The following is a 25212-nucleotide window of genomic DNA, read 5'->3' as shown; positions in this document are numbered from 1 at the left end:
AATGGCATTTGACCTCACTTTAAGCTTATCACTATCAAAAGCAGTGAAATACCTACCAAAATTGTAGGAGCTTGGATGAAAAAACTGCTCAGGTAGTGGATGAGAAAGAGGAACTCCCCGACTTAGACTCCGCTCGTGTACCAGAATATCCAAAAGGGGGTTTGGAGAAGTCATGCTTATTACAGTATCCAGTGACCACAACGCAAAATAGGGGCAATGATGAAGGAGTTCTTCTGGCCTGAAAGCAAGCAAGTGCATGAGCTAAACACCGACTTTCAAATGATTGATTTGTAGGGATATTGAAAACAACTTAATAAAAATATACCTTAGTGAATCTGGCATGTGAGCATGATACCAGCAATTAATGTCAAATACACCCAAGTAAGCAGATGGTTTTCCCTGACCACATGTATTCACTTGCCAGCTGAAGATTGATACACTGGTGTCAGGCGATACTACTGTAAAAGACAAGACATTGTTTCTTGTTTGTAGAAAATAACGCTATAGCTGATATGTTTAAAACACCACTTCCTATTTTGGCTTAATTCTGTTATATCACTCACGAAGCACAACACTCACTGAGAATAACAAAAAAATGTACGGAATAGCAAACATCTCTGTGACAGGTTTCAGTCATACTGCCCCCTCTTCTTGTATCACTCAGCAGGCACTACTAATTTCCAGATTGGACTCAATTACAGGTTTTAAGAATAGCTCCTTTCCAGCACATTCAGAATGAACGAACACAATTATCACACAAAACAAATACAAAAACCCCAAACCCAACAAACGGGAAATTGGAATAAAGATTTTAACATAAAACATTCACAATGTTATACTCCACTTCTCTCAATAAGTGGAATGGTTTGTCTTCTCTGGGGAGAACGCATTCTCCAGATGGAAGCAAAGGATGTGGTATATCATTTACCCTAGTAGAGTAAGGAAGGGGGCGACAGTTTGTTTGGCAAAATGTTTCTCTGTTCTCTGCTGAATTCATCATTACGTTTAGGGATCCTCACACACTTTACTACGTTTCATTGTGAACACCTGTGCCGCTTCCGTTTTGTAGCTGCTGCAAGTGCCTTTGAAGATACCAATTAATTTCATAATTCAGAAGACAGCTTCGTTGCTAGCCTCAACCCACATCCAACAGCAGCTCCTGTGTGCCTAGAACTTCACTTGAACAGATTCTGAATAAGAGCTAATTAGAAACCATCAGAGAAATTACAGGTATTTCTCCATGCCTCATGCTTCATAAAAAGGAGACAGAAAGGGGCTTTGTTGTTCTTATTTTGGTTTGCGTTTTTTTTTGTCGGGTGTGGTGGAGTGGTGGTGTGTGTTTGTTTTTAACAAGCTTTTAGGAGGCACTCTCCTCAGAAACGTGACACGAGTGGAGAAAATCCAAAGGGGTTTTTGTTAGATTTGGACACACTGTTGACAGAGGGTGGCATCACAAAAGAGATGCAAGTTGCCGCTTCAGGACTAAGTCAAAGATGATAAACAGAAGTAGCCTAGAAAGATCATGCAAGTGTCTTCTTTGTAAACATCATACATCAGTAAAGGCCAGTAAGAAGAGAGGGAAGGTGAATAATGCAGTCAAAACAAAGGGCCATGAAAGTTATCACTGCAGCGGGCTCAAAAATATGGTCAGAGCATAAGAGAAGTTGTAAACCCAGAGATGGACATTTAATTATTGCAAGATAATGAAAGACGTCGTAGGAGTTTTAACTGTGCATATGGACAAGGAAAGCTATTGCTTTAAGAACTTGCAGGTGTAGGAACCTATTAGATTTAGAGAGGAAGAAATGGACAGGCAGATCATAGAATCATAGAGTTGCTTAGGTTGGAAAAGACCTTTATGCTCATTGAGCCCAACCCTAAACCCAACTGCCAAGTCCGCCACCAAACCACGTCCCTAAGCGCCACGTCTCCCTGTCTTTTACATACCTCCAGGGATGGCGACTCACCCCCGGGCAGCCTGTTCCAATGCTTCGTAACCCAGTCAGTGAAGAAATTTTTCCTAATATCCAACCTGAACCTCCCCAGGCGCAACTTGAGGCCATTTCCTCTCGTCCTATCACTTGCTACCTGGGAGAAGAGACCAACACTACACCTCGCTACAACCTCCTTTCAGGTACTCGTAGGGAGCGGTAAGGTCTCCCCTCAGCCTCCTCTTCTCCAGGCTAAACAACCCCAGTTGCCTCAGCTGCCCCCCGTAAGACTTGTTCTCCAGACCCTTCACCAGCTCTGTTGCCCTTCTTTGGATGCACTCCAGCACCTCAATGTCTTTCTTGTAGCGAGGGGCCCAAAGCCAGGCAGCTTTCCAGCCACTCCTTCCCAAGCCTGTAGTGTTGCATGGGGTTCTTGTGACCCAAGAGCAGGACCTGGCACTTAGCCTTGATGAACCTCATACAGTTGGCCTTGGCCCATTGAGCCAGCCTGTCCAGATCCCTCCACAGAGCCTCTGTAGACCCTCAAGCAGATCAACACTCCCACCCAACTTGGTGTCATCTGCAAACTTACTGAGGGTGCACTCAATCCCCTCGTCCAGATCATTGACAGAGATATTAAACAGAACTGGCCCCAATACCCAGCCCTGGGGAACACCACTTGTGACCGGCCACCAGCTGGATGCAGATGCAGACATAGGTTGGAACAGGGAAAGAAAAATTCAGGTAACACTCCTAAGCAATGGGGAGCATCATCTTATTGTTCAAAGATGACAGCTGGAGGAATAAAACGACTGGCAAGCATCATGCAGGTGACTCCACCATACATTGCTATAGCATGTCAGCAAGCATAAAATACAACTTATTTTTTCCTTTGAAGAAGTCCCATATAACTTAAGCACCCATTTTAAATAAGCCCAACAAGCTAGTCTGTAAAGGTATTCAAGACTCACAGACTGGGGTACAGAACAGCATTCATTGCTTAGATTCCAAAACTACTTATTTTAGAATAACCAAACAGGGACATTAGAACAAACCTGCATTAACGCTATCCTCTCCGTCGACACATTTGGGAAGTTTTTCTACAGTCTGACAGCTAAGTAATTTAATATCGCTGGCCCGCCCGCTCAAGGGAAAGACTCCACCTGTGAGACCTAAACTGTATCTTTCGACACAGTATTCCAGACCCTGGGGAAAAAATAAAAGGAGAGAGAAAAGGTCATTTTGAGATAAAAACATACATTACAGCTAAATACGAAAGAATGTGGATATGTATAATATAATATGCCTATTGTACTGTATATTTCCCACGAGCTTATTTCTGACGGCAAATAGAAACTATACCTGACATGCAAGAGAATGAAGCGTCAAATAGTAACGGGCTTTGCACATTTTCAAAATTTAGCATTTCCCTAGCTAAAATTTGCTCTGAAGTATGCACAGTTCATTCTACTTTATCAAGTAACTTTGGAAATAACAGACATGTGCAGAGTAGATAGGAAAAATCTAAACCATCTCTTCGAAAAACTAGCATGAAGCCTAAGCAAAGAATCCCATTTTTATTGCAGAAGGAATAATCACCAAACACAGTTTATCATAAAAGATGTCCTGAACAGGTCCACCATGCCAAAAGACCCTTTCGTCGGATAAAGTACTACAACTCCATCAACCTCTTAGAGATGAATTTTAACCGCTAGAAATTTCAACTTTTATTCATCTAGGAAGAGCCAGTCCCTCCCAAAGTTAGGGCTGAGGGGAAGGGAAAAAAGATATCAAACCATTCCTGCCTAAGACAACTTCTGAAGCAAAACAGTGTATTTTAAGCTCTCCACTGGGGCAAGCAAATCTAAGTTAAGGAACTCCACTGCATGGAAGATGTTAAATAATGACTTTATTGACCCGTAAAATCTGAAGACAGTTTTCAAATGAGATGCACTCGTCAGACTCTGATGTGGAAGTGGAGGCTGTATACTCTATCCACCTGCAAGCATCACGTAGGACAAACGTAAAGGTGCGCTCCACGACCGTGCCTGGATGCACTAGATTTCAAGCTTTCTTTCAAGCTTCTGTGCACCCTCTTCAACGAACAAGGGTCAACAGGAGATTCCTCCTCCTTTACTCAAATTTGGCCTGGCAACTGGGAACAACTCTGAAATTTTCTGCCACGGAAGACGGACAAGAAACTTGACTCAGCCAGTCACGCAGGCAGACAGTCACGTAGTACTGACCAATCTGTGACTACAGGGAAGTATTCCGACACTCCAAGTGTCCTCTGTAGAACACAGATCCTGTACTAATGCTTCTTTTATGTTTTTTTTCCGGGGGGGGGGGGGGGAGAGTTGTTTGGGGCGGGGTTTGGCAGTAGGTGTTAGCAAGACTTGGTATGAAGCTACATGTGTTAAGTGGCTCATCTGGAAGCTAGCTGAAGAACCTGACTTTTCCCCCCAGAGGTCCAGCTGTTTAGTTCTCTCTTCAACTACCTTGTGAGATTGGTTCCTGTTTCAACCTTGCACAACGCTCATCACAGGAACGCAGGAACAGCAGGGGAGTAAAATATCTCAAAGCCAGAAACTGGTGCCTGACACCTCTTAGAAGCCTGTGAATGTATTACTGGTTGCACCGTCTGTAGAGGGTTAAAAGTCTTACACTAACGACACCACAGCCTTCTCAGGTCACAAACGCAAACCACATAATTTAATCACTTTGTGTGCTTTTTTTAAAACTGGAGTTTTTAGTAGACCCATTTTTCAAAGCTGCTGAAACATTTCAACCCTCTGAGGTGAAATCTGACACTCGTCACACCTTATTCAGGAAAATAAGATGACCGAGACAAAGCATTGCCAAATAGTAAAAGGTCCCCCATTTTAACATTAAAGCCTTGAGACAGAACAAAGTAGCCACGTGAGGAATGGCTATCGACGTCTGGGTTTTCTTCCAAAGCAGCACACAGGACAAGGTATTGTCTTTGCCACTGCTAAGACTGTAGCTACAAATAACTTTTACAAGAGGATAAAGCAAAGCAGAAGTTCAAAAGTGAAACTGGAGAACGATTAAAGCATCTTTCTCCAGTCGACCTGCCCAAGTGCTTAGAGCACTACAAGAGATGCAGCAGTATAAAACATGCCCAAGAAGACTCAGCAAAAGATTGGGTTTTCAGTCACCGCTGAATTTTGATGGTAAAAATCACCCCTGACAACTTAACTGATACTCACATAGACAAAATCACTATTTTCATCTTTTCACATACATGCACGCCTTACCTCATACATGACTTGTCCTGGGGCCAAGCGTTTTCTGTCACCAAATGCTAACTGCAACAGACGTAAACTCACAACGTCACCTTCACTGAAAAAGGTAGAAATTATGACATTTGATTACAAAGCTGCTTCAGAGGCCTTGTTATCATTTTATTAGATCTAGACTGGTGTTTTCTTGCTGAAAAGAAAAACACCACTTCCCAAACCATCAGATAACTGGTCATGTGTAGCCGCTATAACACCAAGGAGGACATTTGGACACTAACAGCTTCAGGGGCAAATGCTAACCACACAATCTGAAAGCTTTAATATGTTGTATGGACTACAAATTGCTGCTTTAAAGTCAAACTTAAGAAGACTGCCACTCTGTGAACAGCTGAGCTGATTAAATAGCTTGCTGATGCTGAAAGAGAGAGATCTTTCTCCCCTTCCCTTCCCTTCCCACCAAAGTTCCAGCCCCTCTCTTGCATACACACACTGCACCCTTCCACATACGGATTTGGGTCATTAGCCCAGCAGGAAACCATTGACTTTGCTGCTGAACAGTGATCGGTCTCTGCCAGGTGAGCTGACCTGGCTCACAAAGGCTCCAAAGACCGCGCAAGTTGGCACAAGATAATCCGCAATACTGTCACCTCCCTCCTTTAGGGGCAGCCGGCTGTCACATTGGCACGTTTAGCGCTCGGGATCTGCAGCCCCAACTACTTGTAATGGTATTTTAATCCCATGGTGCGAGTACCAAACAAATCGTGAAGCAGTCCTCAAGAAACAAAGGAAATCGTTTCAGAATGCAAGCACAAAAATATAGCCACTGTTGCTCTGCCTTCTTTCAGAAGGTAGGCACTAGTAGGTCCCTCTTCACATCTGTTAAATCCTGTAAAAATTGCATTGTAAGCTTAACACCTTCCATACCTGAGAGAATCTCCTGCACAGCTACATAAACAAAACAAATATACATGTATCAACTGTATGTGAACAAAGATACAAAAAAATTTAAATGCATTCCGTGGCTTATCGTAACTTTTTATTCACCTTTCTTGTGTAGACTGAACAGCCCACAAGTAGCAACAATGGCGAGGATCATTCTCAGGCTCCTGAAAAGTAACAGCATAGACAGGAATCCTTCCTCCTTCAAGCTGAGAGTGGTGCCTACGTGTTTGGGGGGGGGCGGGGGGGGGGGGAAGAAGAAAGAAAAAAAATGAAAAAAAGAAAAAGGAAAAGGGGAAAAGGTAGGAAATAAAACCCCTGTGAGCCTACGATGGGCCCTAACTGTTTGTGGAAGGGTAGAAGCATCTTCTGAGAAAAGAGCTTATCCTTCCATGCTTATCCTCAAAGTACAGAAGGTCACACTTCCATCTCAAGACAGGTGAGTCAGGGAAGCGACTGCTTTTTATGCAACAGTCAAGAGCTGAGGAAATTACTGTCCATCAAGTGCAATAACCTGGGTTTATATCCTTCTCTGCCTAGGGAGGAAGAACATAAATGATTACTTCAGCTGCCAGGCAAAAGATTGTTCCTCCTGTTCCAGCCGACTTCAATATTGAACTTAAAATGCAGCCTATCTTCTGAACAAATCTAGGACAGTGCCAAACACAAGTACTTTCTCATTTCTTCACTCGGATGCTACGTAAAGCATTTTTCCTCCAGACTTCTGAACCTTACGTGTATCTTCACAATCTATTCTTGCCACCCAATTAGTCCTCCACTGTCTATTTATGCATCCAACAGTTTCTGGTGAGTCACTGCACGTTTGCTTAAGCCAATCCCTATCTGAATTTGGTCACATATTTCACGTGCGATTGCTCTTTGGCAGATATAAAATCGTCTCTTAATTTTTCTATTGCTTATAGATTTACATGCCCCTTATCCTCATCTCCAAGTGTTCCAAGCAAATTTTCATTCACACACAATGTTGCCTCCTAGTTTGGACAAGGCTGACATGTAGGAAAGAATATCTTGTCAGGCACAGATCAGCTATTGATATTTCGTGTCTCACTAGTTTCATCCTGGACACTTTAAAGAATATTACCACCAAACCCACATTATTAACATACTTAAGCTTCACAATGTATGCCCTAATTGCAGTAACTGGTTCTGCAAAATCATTCCTAAAACCTGGTTCATCAAAATACACACATTTCCTGGCTTCCCTGAACACTACTGATCGGACAAAGCGTCTTAGAAAAATGAGCTCTACCGCATCCTAAACTGCTTGACGTAACCCAAAGAAGCATGCTTTCCACAATCCCTCGAGCCACAGGCACAAGAAGGAAAACAATCCCAGCCCACTGGGGAGAAGGCGGTCCACTTAATCCATGTTTGACTTTTCATAGTCATTTCAGAAGAGGATTTCTAAACATTCCAAGATTATACCCAAAATTTCAGTCCCTAAAATGTTCTCTTTCGTGAACATGCTTCCGTAAGCAAACAATTGAGACCCCTGCACCTCCAGGCATGGCCAGGTGTAAAGGCCTACTTACTCCCTCTTCAAAGTTTTCATATTCCACAGTGACAGGCAGCCATCTGAAAAACCCACAACGAGCTGATTGCTTCTGCTTATGTAGTACAGGGTTGATATTGCTGTTCCTGAAGGATTTTGTAGTTGAAAGCAGAGATGTCTCCCTTCTCTGGTCACAGCTTCTCTTCTTTGTGGAACTTCAGCAGGAATTCTAGTGGCAACTTCTAGACCTACACACACAAAACCACGCCATGAATTAATGTGTTAGGCCATTTAGGCTGCATTTTGAACACTGATGTGACAACACATCTCATCCAATTCTACCGCCCCGGGCAAAATACCCATTTATGCAACGCTTTCTTTTGCATGTTTCCAAAGAACAGAGGAACTCTCTGATCGGACAGGTATTCTCAATCGTATTATAAAACCAGGTAAAAGCGTAACCTTCGTAGACAAATTCTTCCTGGACTCTATAATAATCACGCGTTTGGGCCTCATGATGAAGCTGTCTGAAGCGACACCAACTCCTGAAGCCACTCTTGTAATAGCCAAAACAGCGCATGCAATCCGAATATGCAAATTAGAGAATCCCGTCATCCAAAGGCACGATTTTTGACAAGTCGGATTCATTTTAACAAGCAAGCCTAAAATTTGCCCCAAGTCAATTCACAGAAGCAGAAGAACATTCCCAAGAAATAGGGCGCCTCTGACACCACTTCCTCTCAGGCAGCTGCATTGACAAAACGTGGTAAAATTCCTACACCTCACCGGCAAGCATCATAGTGACATACGGATCTTGGTGGCAGGGGGGCATTTATCACATTAGAAGGAGTATTAAGTCACTCCCGTTTTTAAGCAGGTCAGGACTACACCAAGTCAAACCGCCACCTGTAATCAGCAGTCAGAAATGCCTGCACACTAGTGTCTTCCAAGTGGGATGCATATTGTTTATACACAAGTTTTCTCACTCTCAAATTCAAGTTTAAAAACTGCAGGCTTACCCGAGGCTTGTGTTTCATTCTGATTGCAAGAGAAATCCAAACAAAGGTCTACCAGAAGTAGATGACCAACATCTGTAGCCACTGCTGCCACTCCAAAGAACCATCGCAGACTCTGATGTAGGTGCCGAGTGCTCACGCTGGGTCCTCCGTGATTAGTTATGGGTTCTATAGCAGTTACCTACAGGAAAACTGCAAGCTAGCATTTAAGCTCTTTGACAAGCTAAACAGAAATCATTCAAAAGTGAAGCCAGAATTAGCACATCAGAAACAAGAAAGTAACTACAGAGGACCATAAGACTTAAAACCAAAGCATTGTTTCCAGTTATATCAAGAAAAAAACAATATAGTGAATCTTGATGTTCTATTAACTTGCACTGATCCTTGTTTACATTCAGATAATGAGACTAGGGGACATTACATCATTGGACTTCCTGGGTTATAGAAGACAGAAAAAAAGGAGTAACATTCCACCAGCCTCTCCCATCTACACAAACACAATATTCAATAAGCAGAGATTCAAGGACGGCAAGCTGAAAGTCAATCTTTCGACAGTCCATCAGTAACTCCCTAACGGCTCTTCTTTCCTATCCTAAGTCAACATAAAAATCTGTTCTGCTCTAAAGCCACCTGCTTGCTAGTCCGAGATTCTGGGGAATGTGTCTAAGTCATTTACAGCACAACTATGGAAGTTTCAGATATTTTAAAGACACTATTTCTATCATATATAGAAATCAAGCATTTAGGAAATGTATGTTACAGACACTGGGAACAGGGGGTTTTGGTTTTTTTCTTTTTCACTCTGGCCAAAAAAAGATAGTTCTCAATGCCTTTTTGTGGCAGTGGAGAATTAGGTAACTATGTGCTCTACCATAAACCCAGAAAACTTGTTTTACCATCAGTAAGCTCAAAAGATTATGGTACCGTTAAGCCCAAGAGTTCGCACCACACCAAGGCTCTCTCGACTGGATACTCTGAAGTGACAGTCTGCACTAATGCAAGATAGAAGAAATACTGCCTGCAAAGAGACGCTCCAAAGCTTCTCCTGAAACAGGATTACGCAGCACCTGACAATGCAAAAGCTTCGTTCCTCCGATTAAAGTGTACGTACCCTTCCTGGGAGAACAACTGCTTTAACCACTCTCGATATTCCAAGGTCGTACAGACAGAGAACACTTCCCTCTGCTTCTTCCAACCCAACCAGCAGTCCCGTTCTCTTCTGCCAGGAAAAATCCTTCACCACACGAATGGTGGGAGGTTTTTTCTTTACTCCACGGAAACAGTAAGCAGAGCGCCGCTCTCCCGTCACATAGTTCACTACCTCCAGTTGAGGACCACACGCCAACCATGCCAAGCCACTTCTCCCTGTAAGAGAAAAGAAAGCTAACTAAAGCAAATTTCCAACACAAGATTGCAAACAACAGAAAAATTGCAGCCACTGCCCCTTTCCTTCAATTAAAGTACCCCAAAGGGAAGACCGACTTCCCTAGTTGTGGTCAATTATTTAAAATCACCCATGGAGATCCGCCAGCACTACCTCTTAATGTTAACAACCTCATTATTTTGCACTTCTACTTGTCATTCCCGCACTGAAGGATTTTGACTGTTCGGGATGAAGATGACAACATATTGATCTAGAGTCTTCATCCCATATTCGGCTTGTTTTGGCTAGAAATCGTCTAAATACATACGGGAATACGAGTCTTAAAGCATACTTCAAAGTTAACAAATCTAAACCAATTCATTTCTAGTTTATTAATTTTACTTGACACACGCCTGCTTGGGGCAGGGATTTGGATGGCAGCAAGAAATTATTGTAAAATGGGCACTGCATGAGTAAATCTAATCTTTTACATGGGCTGATGACAGAAAGAATTTAACACATTTTCTTTCACTGAACAAACTCGGAGGAAGTATTAACTCAATTACTGCACTTTCAGTCAGGTAGATGGATTCCACCTGGTCTAACAGAAGCCTAGACAACCAGACAGGTACCCAGCTAGCTCTACTTGTGGATCGCCTAGAAAGTCAACTACCTAATCTGCTTAGCCACTTTCAGCAGCTCTCCCTGGGTACTCATCTGCACCCTGTTAAATACGTTGGAAATATGGCTGCAGCGCTTAACAGTGTTATCCTCTTCCTTTGCTGTTTGTATTCACACTAGGAAAAGACAAAGCCTCTGTAACGGGGGGGTGCCTCTGTAACGGGGGGGTGCCTCTGTAACGTTGTAGAAGAACTAGTTCAGCATGTGGTGTTACGATGGTCATAGAGCTTGAGCTGGTACAAATAAACAGGGCCCAAACAACACTATTACTTTTTTGAAAACTGTCTTTTATTTAATTAAAAATTGAGTGACCACGACATTGAGGAAGGCCCGCTGACTCAGCATGCTTAAGTAAATTATTTGAATAGCACAAGACTGGTGAAGGTTGCTGTAATTTCAAAGTTTAACTCTACTAGTTGTAAAGTTTTAACATTAGCATTTTTAATAGTTAAAACTTCCTTCCTTGCTGTTCTCTCGAAACCTGATGCATCTTAACAGCACCAGCCTGACACAGTCGATACTGTGACCCTGTGCTTCAGGTAACCTCCAGACAACAAGAACTTCAGACCGAGACCAAATTTAAAGCAGAATGCTCACCTCCAGAAAACTTCCCGCGCAGCACAGAACCTAGGGTTATCTCATCTTCCCCAAGTGCCTGAGTAGTCACCTCAGGAAACTGCAGCAGACTGCTCGTTACCTGAGCAGATAGGTGTTGCATTCTTCACTGTAAATAAAGAAAAAAATGCAAAAATAGACTCATGTCAGCCATAACTGAGATTTGCTTTCTGAGATTGACAGAAGTTTCATCAGTATGCCGCAAATAATCCCTATACAGCTCCTGTAGCTCTTTTCCTTCAAAAAATGGCACTCAGGACAGTTTTTGATCTCACAGCAGAGCAAAAGGACAATGCTTTTACTTTTCTAATGCCTATGAGATCACCAACAAAAAGTGACACAGGGGTATTGATAAGGTCAATAACAGGAAAAAAAACAATACACCGAGTTCAAGTCTACTCAGATATGTAAGTCTGTAGTAAGATGCGGTCCGAGAAAAAGCGTATTTCAATTAGCGCTGCAGTAAGAGGTATGAGTTTCCATTTGTCCTTGCTCTTGATTTTGTACTTCATTATTTATTGCCAATTGTCTTCTAGTAGATTTCAGGCATCATTTGTGTCTTGTTCACTTCTTGTGTGTTTATTTTGAACTTTAAGGAATACTAAGTCCTTTACTACTTTCACTCTCAAACTCTTCCAGATAATGTACTGTTGATGTTTCCACATCACAAGCAATACAGACTTTCATAGCTCATCAGCTGGAAAGTAGTTTTCCGTACACTTATCACCTGAACGTAACACAGCACCTTAAAACACGGATTCTTTTCTACACTTAAATCCCCATATTCCTTATTCCAGTCCTTTCCTTCCTATTGCCAGTCCTTATCACATCTCTGCAGTATTTTACAAAAACTTCGAGGCCTTTCAGTTTCCACACCTCTATCGGTGCTCCACAGACAGTTCACATTTCACCATGTCAAGACAGATTTGGGGGGGACACACACACTTAAAAGCTCAGGTGACTTACAAGATTGAATAGGAGGCTAAAGAAGAGATATGCCACACACGTGGAAATACAAACTACTTTAGCTCACTACGTCTTGCAAGTTCTATGGGTTATCGAAAAAGCCTCCGGAAGACAAGACAGGTTCAAGCATCTCTTCAAATAGCACTGCTTTCTCCATGGAGTCTCAGAAGGAAGATATTCTACGTAGCTCGCTGTTCCTGGGCGTTACACGTGCCGACCAATTCGGGCATCAAACAGAACCCTTACCCTATGCCACAAACCAGTACAGCCAGCCACTTCAATGGGCACACAAAGCCCACTGCATTAACTGTAGCACACACGTTCTCCCGCAAACAAAGTTTTATGGTTGCTCCTTGCAGCGTGCACTAATAACCTATTTTCCTTACGGCATAGGAGGTTACAGCTAGTTCTGAAGACCAGACTCTGGGAGCAACACAAAGTTATTCAAGGGAAACGCTTATAAATAATACCATTTACACAAATTGTACTTCTGTGGAGAAAGGTTATGCTCTAAAGCCTGGGCACTGGAATCTACTATATTTCAGGCCACAAGCACTCTACCTGAGAACACGTTCCAGTATCTTCTGCCAGCATGAAAACAACGAGCGCGTGAAACACAGGCAGTGTGAGCCAGGGTCCCGCACTAAGCGCAAGTCAACCCTCGGAAAAAAAGGTTGCCGATGGCAAAGCCAGTATCGCAGGGTGCTGCTGCAGCCAGCCAGCCTGACTGCCCTGCCAGCATTCACAACTAGCACAGGTCAAGTTCCAAGTGGGACAACTCATTTGCAGCACTTTTCTCGCGTTTGCTTTTTGGTACTTGTCATCCTTCCACAGTGACAGCCGGATGAACTTTTGCACTGCATCCAGGGGCTCCAGAGAGTAAAAAGCCCCACAGTTTGACCAGCCTTCTGGCTCAGTTTAATTGTAATGATTTAATCAATATGGTTTATGAGTAACCCATAATACCAAATACAAATACAGATCTATTGGGGTGGTGAATAGCATCTCTCAAAGGCCTTCAACGTCCAACTGTTTTGATAGGTGCCTTCAGCAATACCGTGATGCTGAATAAGAAAGGAGGAATGACCAGAGAAGATTATCACGGGAAGAAATTTCAGAAGAGGAAGAACAAGAGTCACCCTGCGTCACCCTGCCTTTGCCACTGCCTACCTGGACAGGCCAAGAGCACAGAACTTTGCGTGGCCAAATTGCACATCAAATTTTAAGATACTCTACTGGGGAGAGTTGAGCGTAAAAACAAACTACTCGCCACCCCAAACTCCCCACCAAATCAGAAAGAATTCTTCTCTGGTGGAAAGCTCGCACCTTGACACAGTGTACTCCTGCCTACAGTACACATCAAATGTGCTTATCAGGCCCATACCACCGCTAAGAACCACCAAATATGTAGCACTCCAATGCCCGGACCGTTCATGGAACTTTAAATTTAATTCCACTGCAGTTATTAACGGCGTAGAAAAGCACGTGAAAACGCTACACCATCAGGCATGCCCAGGTTTCCTCCAGTATGCCAATGGGCATTTGAAACATTTTGTTCCTAGGCATCTGGCTTGGCAATATGGAACTAGGAAGATAAACTCCATAATAAAGCCTGAACTGTATATACAGTGACCTGGCTATTAGGATGTTTGACTTGCATCATTCTGCTAAGTTAAACCAAGGATTACTGGCAAATCCACACAGTGGGAAAATAGTTAGATAGAACCAGGTTAAAGGCATGAAGCCTCTCCTTTAAGAGAGATATCCAACGCTAACTGCACTTCTGCTCTCTTTGAAAACAACAACTACAGTCACATTCCTCCTTCTGTCTGGTAGAAAACGGATCAGTGTAAAATGCCACAGGCCTACTCCATGTTCAGGAGGAAGCCAGAATCCAACCTCCCAGCTGTATCCGACACCAAAGTGGTCTGCGCACAAGTTGCCAAAATTACCGTTCTTCTTCACCCTTGCTACTTATGACCTCTAAACACCATGAACTGTTTCCAAAGAAAGGAACATGCCACAAGTCATAGACTGATGACAGACTTCTGGATTAAAAATCCCCAGGAAAAAAAAAAAAAAAAAAAAGAGAGAAATTACATGTTCAAGTGGAATCACATACAGCCAAGTCAGAGTTCTGCGATGTCAGTTCTGACTGACGGTAGTCCAGGAAAATCAAAGGCCAACAATGTTACAGGCTTACTGAAGAAAAAGCTAAAAACACGCTCAGTCGCAGCTGAAGATACGGCTTCACAAAACACGTTGCCTTCACTGCCGCCGGAAGAGAGGCCTTGCTGCCGCCTCCCATCTCTCCATCTGCTCCTTTGTTCTCCTGCTGTATTCCTGTGGCTTACCTTGCACTGACTTGAGCACTTTTTAGAGCACTTTACGAGCCAGGTTAACTGCCTAAGCAGACGGGAAACGAACCCAGAAGAGGAGCTAGTTTTCCACCAGCTTAGAGAGTTAAACTGGCTGGCAGAGAGAACGAGCAAGCATGAAAGTTGGCACAAGGAAGGAGGCAGGACAGCGCGCTGGGAAGAAGGAGAGGGAATTCGTCCGTCTCCATTTGGTGGCAGTAAGCCGTTATGCTAGCTCATACACGTGTGAAACTACGCACGCAGTTTGCAAGGAGAGCTGCAGAACCCTTTCCTTTTAGAAAGGACACCACCCGAGACACAGCCAGTCAACTTTTAACTCCCTCGTGCGCGTAGAGACTCACTGTCTCACTGAGAAAGGCTGCAGCTGACAGGCGTCATTCTTTCATTCAGCCAGATGTGGAAGCTAAAGCGATTTCAGGGAAGTGCTACCTGGCGATCAGAGAACGGACAACAGTGTGCGACACGATTCAGGTCACATTTTCCAAGGAAACAGGACAAAGAGTGGGACGAAGCCAAAGAAGAAGAAACGGAAGAAAAACTAAGTTCTTTTGAGAAAAACAGCATCCACTTTGTTGAATAACGCGTAAAGATGACAATGACAGAATTTTCTGAATTATAATTAACGACTGGTTCAATGACATTTTCCCCAGAAAAGCAGGAGGCAGCTCACAAGTGCTGGAGGAGCAGTGGACGGAAAAGACACTTTCTGCACCTTAGTAGTCGGGTTCAGTGAATTTGTGCTTTGCCATATTTTACTCCTGCCGAAAGAGGATTTAGTGAGTGAGTTAGCAGGTGACTTTGTGAGTACCACAGGGTCATTTCTTTCCCACTTAGGCAGAAACACCCCCCCGCCCCGATGCTTTAGGCAACAACCCTACATTTAATCCAAGGCCTAAGTTCTAGTCTAAAAAGCCACCAGCGAAACAGAGACGGTCTGTATCGGAACTCCACAACCAGGCTTATTTCACTCAAGTGCAGCCTACAGATTCTCCTGCAGAGTTTGTGCGGATGCTCCACAAGCCCAAACCTACAGCAGAAGGCCAGGAGAAGGAAGAATTTCAGCTCTCTATCCCAACAACCCCCAACAGCTAAGACCATAGATTTGACTTCCCCTCAAATGAAAACACAAACAAAACCAACACAGCTCAGAGTTTGACACTGGAGCCAGTTTACCCAGCCACCTCCTATGGTTATTCTCTAACACGACCATACTTGCATTCAAGAGTCGAAGCCCCTGTCTAACGTGGCTAAGCTAGCAAAAGTTCCTCAAGCCCCTCCTGAACTTACGCTCTTTTTACATTGCTTGGCGTACCTGGACAGACATAGGTGCCAAGTGTCTCAGTAAAGAACACAGGCGCAGCCTTCCTAAGAGAGGGAGACAGCAGCTGACGTTTCCAGCATACCACACCGGTGTGCCATCGCCCTGGTGCTTGCCCCTCCCAGCACAAATTCTAGAATCACAGAATCACAAGGAAGAGAACTTCCAGAAGTTCTCTTCTGGAAGAAGAAGGCCTTCCAGAATCACTGGAGGCCATCTGTTCCAAGCCCCTGCTCAAGCAGGGTCACCTAGAGCAGCCTGCCCAGCACCACATCCAGACGGCTTCTGAGTATCTAGCTCTGAAACGTACTTGGACAAACAGCAACCTGACAAGCTGAACCGCAGAAACATTGGCAACACGTGCAACAGGCCCAGGCTTTTCGTGACTCTCTCCTACCAATTTAAGTATTCTCTCCACCACACAGGTGAAAAAATACCACACCAGCAAAGGCTTGTCACCATTACTTCTCTAAAACTATATCCAACAGCTTGCTAGGGAGAAGACACAGAACTAATAAGAAGCCCAATTAAGTTCATTTCACCGTCTTCAAAAAGCAAACCCTAGGCAAATCAATGCAGGAAAACGAGCTGATGCAGCAAGTGGATGAGGAGCTGTCCTCAGCAGAACAGGGTACTGCCCTGTGTGCCCAAACACCTGTGACAGCTGCCAGGCAAGACTGATGCCATCACCCAGACCGATGGGCCTAAGGCGGCACTTGAACTACCACGTTTAGCCGTACACCCTACACGGGGTTCAGCATTCCCGACAGAATGCAGCCCCTGAATTTCCCCTAGTTTTACCAAACACCATCAGCAAGCAATTACTAGAGCTGAAAGACTGACTCCACGCTTCCTTCTATTGGCAGAAGCTCCAGACCTCGAGGCCAGAAGAAATCAAGCACTTTTGTTTAAGTCAGCAACTTTGCCGCGTGATGCAGGCTTCATGCAAAAATCAAGAGACCCCCACAAAACGCTCTGGATTCCTGTAAAGCTCTGCTCCCCCCATTAAACCCAGCCCTCTTCCCACAATCAATCGCCGCTCTATGCAGAGAGCCAATTTCCCAGCTCCTCTGTTTGGCAGTTACCCATGTTGAAGCAATAAAATGGTTCGTGAAAAGCAGCTGGGAGGGGAGCAGCGTATGGCCTTTCAGTGAAGGTGTGCCTTGAACGACTTATTCATCAAGTCACCACCAGGCCCCTTCTTTCCCAGAGCAGCCCGTCATGCACTCCTTGGCTCTTACACACCGCCACAGCCTCCTACTGAGATGCTTCTCTCTGGCTAAGTCATGTGAACTTTGGTTGCTTTCAGAAACATGCCCAAAACTAAAAGGGGGGGAGGGGGTGTTGGGTTTGGGGGGTTTGGTTTTGGGGGTTTTGGTTTGTTGTTGCATTTGGTTTTTTCTTTCAGAAAGTGCAAAGAACACATCTGCCCCAAGTTCTAGGGTGTTCATCTCATGACTGGTTTTAAAGTGAAAACCTCTGGTTCTGCCTGTCAAGGACTTTGAAGCGACCCAAGCCTGAGCTGCTTTGACATGGCTCGGTACATTCACTGGCATCTTTTATTTCAGTCATGATTTCTCACAACTACAAAATGAAACCAAGAAACCGTAAGGTACTTAGAAGTAGACAGAATATTCTGTTATCTGAACTCATGCGAGATTTGCTATTATATTGTGGACCCTTAACCCAGGACTACATTATTGCCAGTTTACCCAGGCTGAAAAGCCCCTGGAGGGTCTCGTCGGGGCATTGCTGGCAGAGAAGCGTGTGAGTAACGAGTCTTAAAATGACAAGAAGGGGAAAACATCGGAAGCAGAAGAGCAGAGGTTAAGGTATCTGGCCACGATGCCCATTACTGGGAAACTCGCCTGAGCCACTGCAGCGTGCTGGTGCTCCCACTCCTTCTGGGCTTCCTCCAGCCGGGACTCCCACGTCGCCTGCGTGCTCCAGATCTGCCACTTGTTCTCAGCCAGCAAAAACCACACCTCTTGTGAACAGCAAGACAGCTTTAACCAGGGTACCTATGTGTAAAATATCAAACCCCGTGAGAGACGAGGACCAGCAGCGAGGAAGCCATGCAGTGGGAGGCGGTCTGGCCTCTTGCAGAGCAAGCCCTTCCAACCCAAACCTCCTGGGGACCGTATGGCACGTGGGGACACAAACTCACCTCGCTGCGGAACAGCTGAGATGTTTGTTGCTGCTGTCAGCATCCTGAACTGGAAATGAAAGCTGCCATCTTCCTTGTCCTCTTCTAACCAGAAGGCGATCAACAAAACACGGCGCCCAGAGCGTGCACAGGAGCCAACCCCGGCGAATCCTCCTCAGCTCCATGCCCACCATACTTCTTCAGCGTTACAGATTACCAAAAATGCCTCCTGATAATGTTTTGGGAAGTCAAAATCTGCTTGCTATTCATAGCTGTATTTATGCTGAAATACGTACGTGTTCCATTGGCTGTTGGTCGCCCTGTGCTCCCGAGCCCAGCCAGTCTGGACAACAGTTTGTTATTTTCAGCCTGCGGTTGGTTCTCTTAGAAGCTTCTCACTGGGACTTGCATTTACCACTGCTTTGTTCCTCACCCGTTTTGCCCTTTTAAATATGGAAATACATAAAAGACAAAAAAGAAGCTGTTACCCAGACAATCCCAGCAAACGACAACGTTTCCAACCAAACGTGACTTTGGGGTTTGTTTTGTTTTGTTCTTTTCCCTGTTCGGAAATTTCCCATGTAGCTCTGGAACTTCACAAGCGAAAAAGTCTCACAGCCACTTTGCTCCTTCGGTGGAAACACCCGATGCCCTCTCTTGTACCGCTACCAGCAATCACAGCCTGGTTTGGTTTTGCCCCTGCCAGCCCACGAAAGCCCTTCTCTTCTCCAGCTAACCCTAACTTGCAGCAATGTAGCCATAGCCGCTCTGCCTCTAGTATGCGGGGCAAGATGGGATGGGATACTTCAAAACCACACCTCACCCACTCTAAGCGTGGGTACAGCAGGGAGGCAGGCAAAGGACAACTCCAGCTGCCCCTGCACGGAGCTGGCTCAGGCGTGGGGAGTTTGCTGGTCTGCGTTCATATCGGCACATGAAAGCAGTTCAGCTCTCCGCAGGACTGAACTGCTGCTGGAGACATTAAACCTTCTGCTCCTGACACCTGCGAACAGCCAGGCTGCTGCGGCTACAAGGTCACTGAGCCCTCATCCGCTTTGGGATAACGGACTGGGGTGTAAGTGCCTGACCTCTTTTTATGGGAGAGGGAATAAGAAGGCATTAGTGCTGGCGTCCCAGCAAAAGCCTGACTGAAAGGACTGCAAAGAGAGCGGTTTTCAGTCCTGAGGCCCAGGAAGCGCAGGAGGAGAGCAAAGGGGAGCAGAGAGGGAACCTTCTCCTCCAGAAGGAGCTGACGGACTGGGAAAGTGGCCGGGAAAGCAAGCTGCTCCTGGGCAGGAAGGAATAGCTCTGTGTGGTACTGTCGCTGGGCTCTGGGATTGGGAAGCAGAGGCGACAAATGCCTGGCAGCAGGCTTCACTTCTACGTTCTACGTTTCAACCACGGTTGGGCTGTGGGACCCCAAACCTCAGCTTAGTTTTAGAGGTGCTGTGTTCCTGGGAGAGGAAGGGGAGGAAAGAAGCTCAATTAAGTCACACATATGAGGGAGACCTGGAATTCTGAGGAAATAGAGTGACCTCTGTCGCACAACTTAGGTGTAAAAACATATGCCGTTCGTTAATAAGGGTAAAGAATAAGCTCTTAATGTGCCGCCCCTGCCTATGGACAGATTCACCCTTTCTTCCTTCCAAGCTGTCAGTCCCGTTGAACTGGTATCCTCTGTCATTTTGCCCAGCACCTGACCGCAATGTGCACCAAGACCAGAAAGGGGAAACTTATGAAAGCGTACCTTTCAGCATATCGTAAGGTTGACAAAGTTTCTTCGTAACAGATGTCTGCTGGACTCAACGGCCGCAATCTCTAAGCAGATGAAAAGTATTAACTGACATTAGATTTTGAAGGAGGGTTTTTAAAATAGTTTTAAACACTACCAAAAACCAGATAGGGATTAACGTGGAAAGATAGACCATTAAGTGCTCAAATAGAAAAGGAGAACCCAGGTATCTTAGCAATCTGGCCATATATTAACTCTTTCTAACACTTGTGCCAGAAGAGAAATGAGACAGAAAGAAAGATGAGAAGACAGAGGTGGTTTTTTGCAAAAATTGATACTGAAGGCGCTCGAATCCTGCTAACTCTGCCTTAATGCTAGCACCAACGCAAAAAAAAAAAAAAAAAAAAAGGCGCAAAACCACTTTGATGGTATTTGTACAAGTAGTAATTGAGGAATCTGTCCTTCAATTTGTTCAAAACATCTTCGATGAATTACGCAAGTTAGCATTTGAAGAAACCCAGGTAAGCTGTTTTGAGAGTATCAGCATTTACAGTCAACCTTTTCACATGTGCACATTTTCTGTTCATATTCTTCCATCTTTCATTTAATTGCACTTCCTATTTAAAAACTACCTCTTCAAAGATGCTGGAGCATACAGTTAATTCACCTGAGACAAGGAAGAACCTAGGGGAGTTTCATCTCATTTAGGCATGCAACCGCTGGTGCACAGCACAAACAATAATCTCAGAATTCAGGGAAAAAAGGACTTGTTTCATAATGCTGCCTAGTTTTAGGTAGGTAAAGAACACGGCTTTTATATAAAACAGGTGCTTCTGAGTTTTATAGCTACATTTACCTAGATGTCGATAAATTTTCACAGATGTGCAGAAAACTCTTTCAGAAGAAACGGAGGTTGTATCTCTAACGTAGACAGAGATATCTCTTTTGTGCCAGCCACATTTCTGTTCCGAAAACAGAAGTGCTCTCCATTTGAGTAACGCGTTTAGTAGTGGCTAGAAGCTTTTGAGACCAGCAGAGGGGATCTCCCCTTTATGTTGCACAGGAAGCAAGGTCAACTTTTAAACTACACTCCCTTTCACCAATGTCCGAGCCGCACAATTCTATTTCAATGGGCAAAGCGGGTTATAAATTCAAGAATCAATTTACCATGATGGTCCTGCTGCTTCCCCCCTGAGCAGACTGCAGGAGTCTCGTCAGGACCAAGTCCCTGTATGGGATATGCACCGCCCTCTTTCCTGCAGCGACCTCAGCCAGAGCACTAAGGGAAAATAAAGTGAAAAGTAGAAGCATGACTATGAAAAGCAAATCTGGGGGGCTGGCGGCGGGGAAGAGGCTACCAGATTAGAAACTTCCGTATATTCATGCTTAGGCACATGCTTCAGTATGTTTGCGCTTATGGACATCTCAGGCTTTATTCATTTAAGTAACTTCATTAGCCAGACGGCAAGGAATCCTGAAAGGAGGGAAAACTATTTTTCACCTGCAGGAATTTAATTTTTACTTCACAGGAAAGGATTTTAAAAACAAACAAACAAACAAACAAACAACAAACAAAAAAGAGGAAGAAAAATACCTGGTGACATTTCCTAATGTGGTTAGACTTAGATTTACCCACCTGCCTTCCTTCAGCCTGTCTCCTGCAGGTCCTTCAGAGGATTTCTGCCTTTCGCTTCCTGCCAAGTCCGCCAGATTTGTAACTGGCTGTTTGGCGATTGCTCCATCGAGAAAAATCTGTTACAATACGGTATCAACAGCAGGAAAAATTACCAAATCCGTCGCTCAGACATTATGAAGGAAGATACAGAAAATGGTACTCCGCAGAAACGCAGAGGAAATAGGTTGTGACAGTTACCGCTATCGGAACACCTGACATACGACGAATTGCTTTAAATACGAGGACCACAAAGCAAATGACCTACCGTCTCTCAGGATTAAGCAGCAGACAAAGCCGCTCATCCCCTGCACCCGCGGAAAGGGGGTATGGAAGCACCGCTGGCTCCCAACCTCCCCCGGCTGCAAAGACGACGTCTCCCTCCCATCCCCGTCCCAGAGGAGCCCAGGACTGGCCGGGCCTGCCAGGGCTGAGCAGCTTTCGGAGCTGCCTGCGCCAGCAGCCGTGGGGAGCTGAGCTCGCGTGTGCTCCAGAGACGGGTCACGCACGTCCGGGCCAGCCGGAGCCCCCTCCTCCTCAACCAGCCCCAGCCCGGGCTCGTCCTGCGTAAGCGGCTCTGCAGACCCCTCTCCAGCTCTGTCGACAGGGGACTTCAGCGAAAACGGTAGTTCCGGTGTCAGTCTCCCGAGGAGAAGCGTTGGGGGAGCGACGACAGCAGCAAGGCCCGCTGTCCGGAGCAGAGCCGCGAGCAGTCGCCTCCCCCGGCCCGGCTGCTCTGAGGTGGTTCAGCCGCCCGTCAGCAGCAGCACCAGGCTCACCCAGCACCCCTCCGCCTGGCCGGGGGCACACACAGCGAGGACAGCAGGATTCGGGCCACGGCGACCCTCTGGGGTCACGTCTTTGCCACCGCCGCGCTGCGGCCTTCCCTCACGCGGGCTCGGGGCGGTGCCGCAGACTGCCCCGCCCTTGTGCCGTGCCCTGTGAGCTTGCTCCCTGCAGGGCTGCTGGTTAGCGCGAGCCCAGGAGTTCTGCCGAGCGCTCACGGGCAAGCAGCAGCTGCCAGAGAGAAACAGGGACCACCGTAGGTTATTTCTGGACACCAGCGAGAGATTTTCAAAGACCGCCTGTAATCTCTGGCACACAGAGGATCTTAAAGACGGAGCCAACCTGCAGGCAGGCAGTGGTTTCGGACACCTCTGCCTTCGGCGATCCCCGCTCCGAGAGCAGCAGTGGCGGGCAGCGTGCAAGCGCCGAAAAGGTGGGCTGGCAAGGCTGGCCCTGCAGCCCGGGGTGAGGCAACCCGACAGGCTCTCACCTGCTCGCTGTCGTGGAGGTGCCAATAAACAAGGGTGGGTCTAGGTAAAACAGAGCCACCCTGCGTTTTGCGTCTGCACGAACTTCCACGAGTTCCTCTGACGGTGCATCTAAGAGGACCGAGTTCATTCAGAGTGCTAAACAGCTATCCTGAACGGTGGAAACAGTGCCTGCACACTACACCTCTTCCAACTGGATGGTGACGACCCCCTGAGGCCGACGGCTGGTGGCATTCACGGTAGTCGTAGCTGCTCTTCTCATCTTATTCCCGTGTTCCATTAACCTCTCCACCTGTGCGTAAATAGCCCAGGGCACCAGCTTCAAACCGTCCACTTAAAAACCTCGCTGCTGCTCTTCTCTTACCTTGAGCCCACCAGGCTTCCTGGTTTTAGAGAGCCAAAATGTGTGACCAGCACAAGAAAAAAAACCACGTTACGCTTAGTAAGGATAGAACAAAAATTAAGATCGACTATGGCGGAGCACGGGGGAGTTGTTGGGGCTTTACCATGGTGAGAAGTTCATTCCCGGAGAGTTCCACTTGCCAGGCAAATTTAATCTGCACTGAGAGCTCACATCTGTAGACTTAAGACGTTTGCAACGTTCAGGATAAAGGCGTCATTTGCCTCTGCTTCTGTCATCGCCATTAGACAAGGAGTTTAAACAAGCTTATTCCATGAGCCGCTAAAGTGAATGAGGTCTGTCTTCCCCTGTGCTCATTTTTTTCCTATTTTTTTCCTGCCCATTGCATCAAACCTGTCTGAAATTGGCCACGTGGCTCCAGACCAATGAGGAGGAAGGTACAGGGGAAAGTAGTTCGCAGGCAAGTGGCAAACTGCATAAACCTTAGAAGGAAAGCTAAAAATTCAGTGCTCTGACACATACACCATCTTCAAAATCCCCTCCCAGCTCAAGAGAAACAGATTACCCATTTCCAATTAGCAACGAGTCCCGCGTCTGCCAACGTCAGAGACTAACGAGACGAGGAGCAGCGGGGAAAGAGAGCAGATAAAAATGCTAACTTTCTTCTTAACCCCTTTCTTCTTCACCAAGGAGCAAAATACAGAAAGAAGAGAAGTACTACAAGGGATGAAACAGCTTGGCCAGTGGCACGGCAGAGCAGCCGGGCAGCAAAAAGCAGCACAAAGGTGCTGCGAGGTCCAGGTAGCACCCCCACACTTCAGCCAACGTGCCCAGAAGGCTCATGTTAAGATAGCAGAACGGATGACTTTCCAATTGCAGTAAGCAAAAAAAGAGAAATAAATGTACACAGAAAACTAAGGTTTGTTAATGCTGAAACAAAGCGAGTTCATCACCTGTTGGTTAGAAGTTCCCAGCATACTGGAAGTAATCTGTAAAGACTTGAAGTGACTAGAAGGTAACACGTGTTTGGGCAAAAACCCACCAACTTCACAGAGTGTCATCCCACTGTAAAAATAACACAGGTTACACAGATGAAAACTTGCCTTCATCCCAAACCATTACATAAGCTTACTTCATGCAGCTATTGATCAGATCCGTACCGTTTCATCCCAGCTCTCTTTCTTCTCCAGCATTTCTCCAACCTACTCTTACGTGCATAATCCTTATCGCCGTCTAGGTAGACGCCATCAGAAGGTGCATTTCAAGAAGGCATTTTACTTAGAAATTAAGTTATGCAGCATCTAGACAGCTATGCAGAAAATTCAAGAAGGACAAATGTTAATTTTTGATAGCTGGGCATGGTGGTTCAACCAGTACTTATTTTCGAGGCTGTTTTAAGAAAGAAAAAGCCAATGGTTCTGATTTCTGGATGAACAGCTGCAGCCATACGTATTACCTGCGTAAGGGTATACGTGTGACGTGAGAGCATCTGCTACCTCACGGCGATCAGATCGCACGAGGGTCCCCGAGCCAGCAACTGGTGGGACCATGGGTCACGGTTAAGCGTCAGCAACCCAAGTCAGGTCACGGGTGACAGAGGCCCGTGTGTCTGCGGTGTCCGCAAGCGGGGCGGTGAGGGTCTCGGTGCCAGCAGCTGGACGGGGGACCGCAGTCATGGGGCGCAGGCGCCCGAGGTGCCAGCAAGGGGAGGGAGCAGGTGATTGTATTTTCCCCTAGCCGTAGGCGCACGTGTACATGGCTAGCAGAGTCTGGGGTGGGCTAGGCAGCGAGCGGGAGGAAAACCCCGCTCTGGAGAGACTCGGTGTCTCAGCCAGAGGGGAGCGAGGGAGCCCAGGGTGGGGGCACAGACGGCACCTGGGCTCGAGGCTGTGCTGACCTTCCGGGGCTCTGGAAACATGGGCATGCGTGGGAACCTGCAGGGTGACAGCATGCCTCTGGTGTCACCCGTGAGCTTCAACGGCAACGAGCCGAGCCGGGGAGAAGGCTTGCGAGTTGAGTTAACTGCAGTTAACTTAGAACTAAA

General features: G+C 45.9%; 1 protein-coding gene across 1 annotated transcript in view; it reads right to left on the bottom strand.

The window, feature by feature from the left end:
• The window catches only part of LOC126051804 (protein ELYS-like), a 38700-nt gene extending 27276 nt beyond the window's left edge, over nucleotides 1-11424 (bottom strand). The window contains exons 1-9 of the mRNA XM_049831496.1: nucleotides 11304-11424; nucleotides 9774-10027; nucleotides 8666-8843; nucleotides 7687-7894; nucleotides 6239-6355; nucleotides 5210-5294; nucleotides 2987-3137; nucleotides 326-458; nucleotides 57-238 (exon numbers count right to left, since the gene is read on the bottom strand). Of these exons, the coding sequence (XP_049687453.1) occupies nucleotides 57-238; nucleotides 326-458; nucleotides 2987-3137; nucleotides 5210-5294; nucleotides 6239-6355; nucleotides 7687-7894; nucleotides 8666-8843; nucleotides 9774-10027; nucleotides 11304-11424 (1429 nt within the window). The remainder of the gene's footprint in view (nucleotides 1-56; nucleotides 239-325; nucleotides 459-2986; nucleotides 3138-5209; nucleotides 5295-6238; nucleotides 6356-7686; nucleotides 7895-8665; nucleotides 8844-9773; nucleotides 10028-11303) is intronic.
• Nucleotides 11425-25212: the final 13788 nt, after the last annotated feature.

This window comes from Accipiter gentilis, chromosome 28 (genome assembly GCF_929443795.1).
Source record: "Accipiter gentilis chromosome 28, bAccGen1.1, whole genome shotgun sequence".
Lineage (NCBI taxonomy): Eukaryota > Metazoa > Chordata > Aves > Accipitriformes > Accipitridae > Astur > Astur gentilis.
The sequence above is the reverse complement of the archived record's forward strand: the minus strand, read 5'-3'. Positions and strand labels throughout refer to the sequence as shown.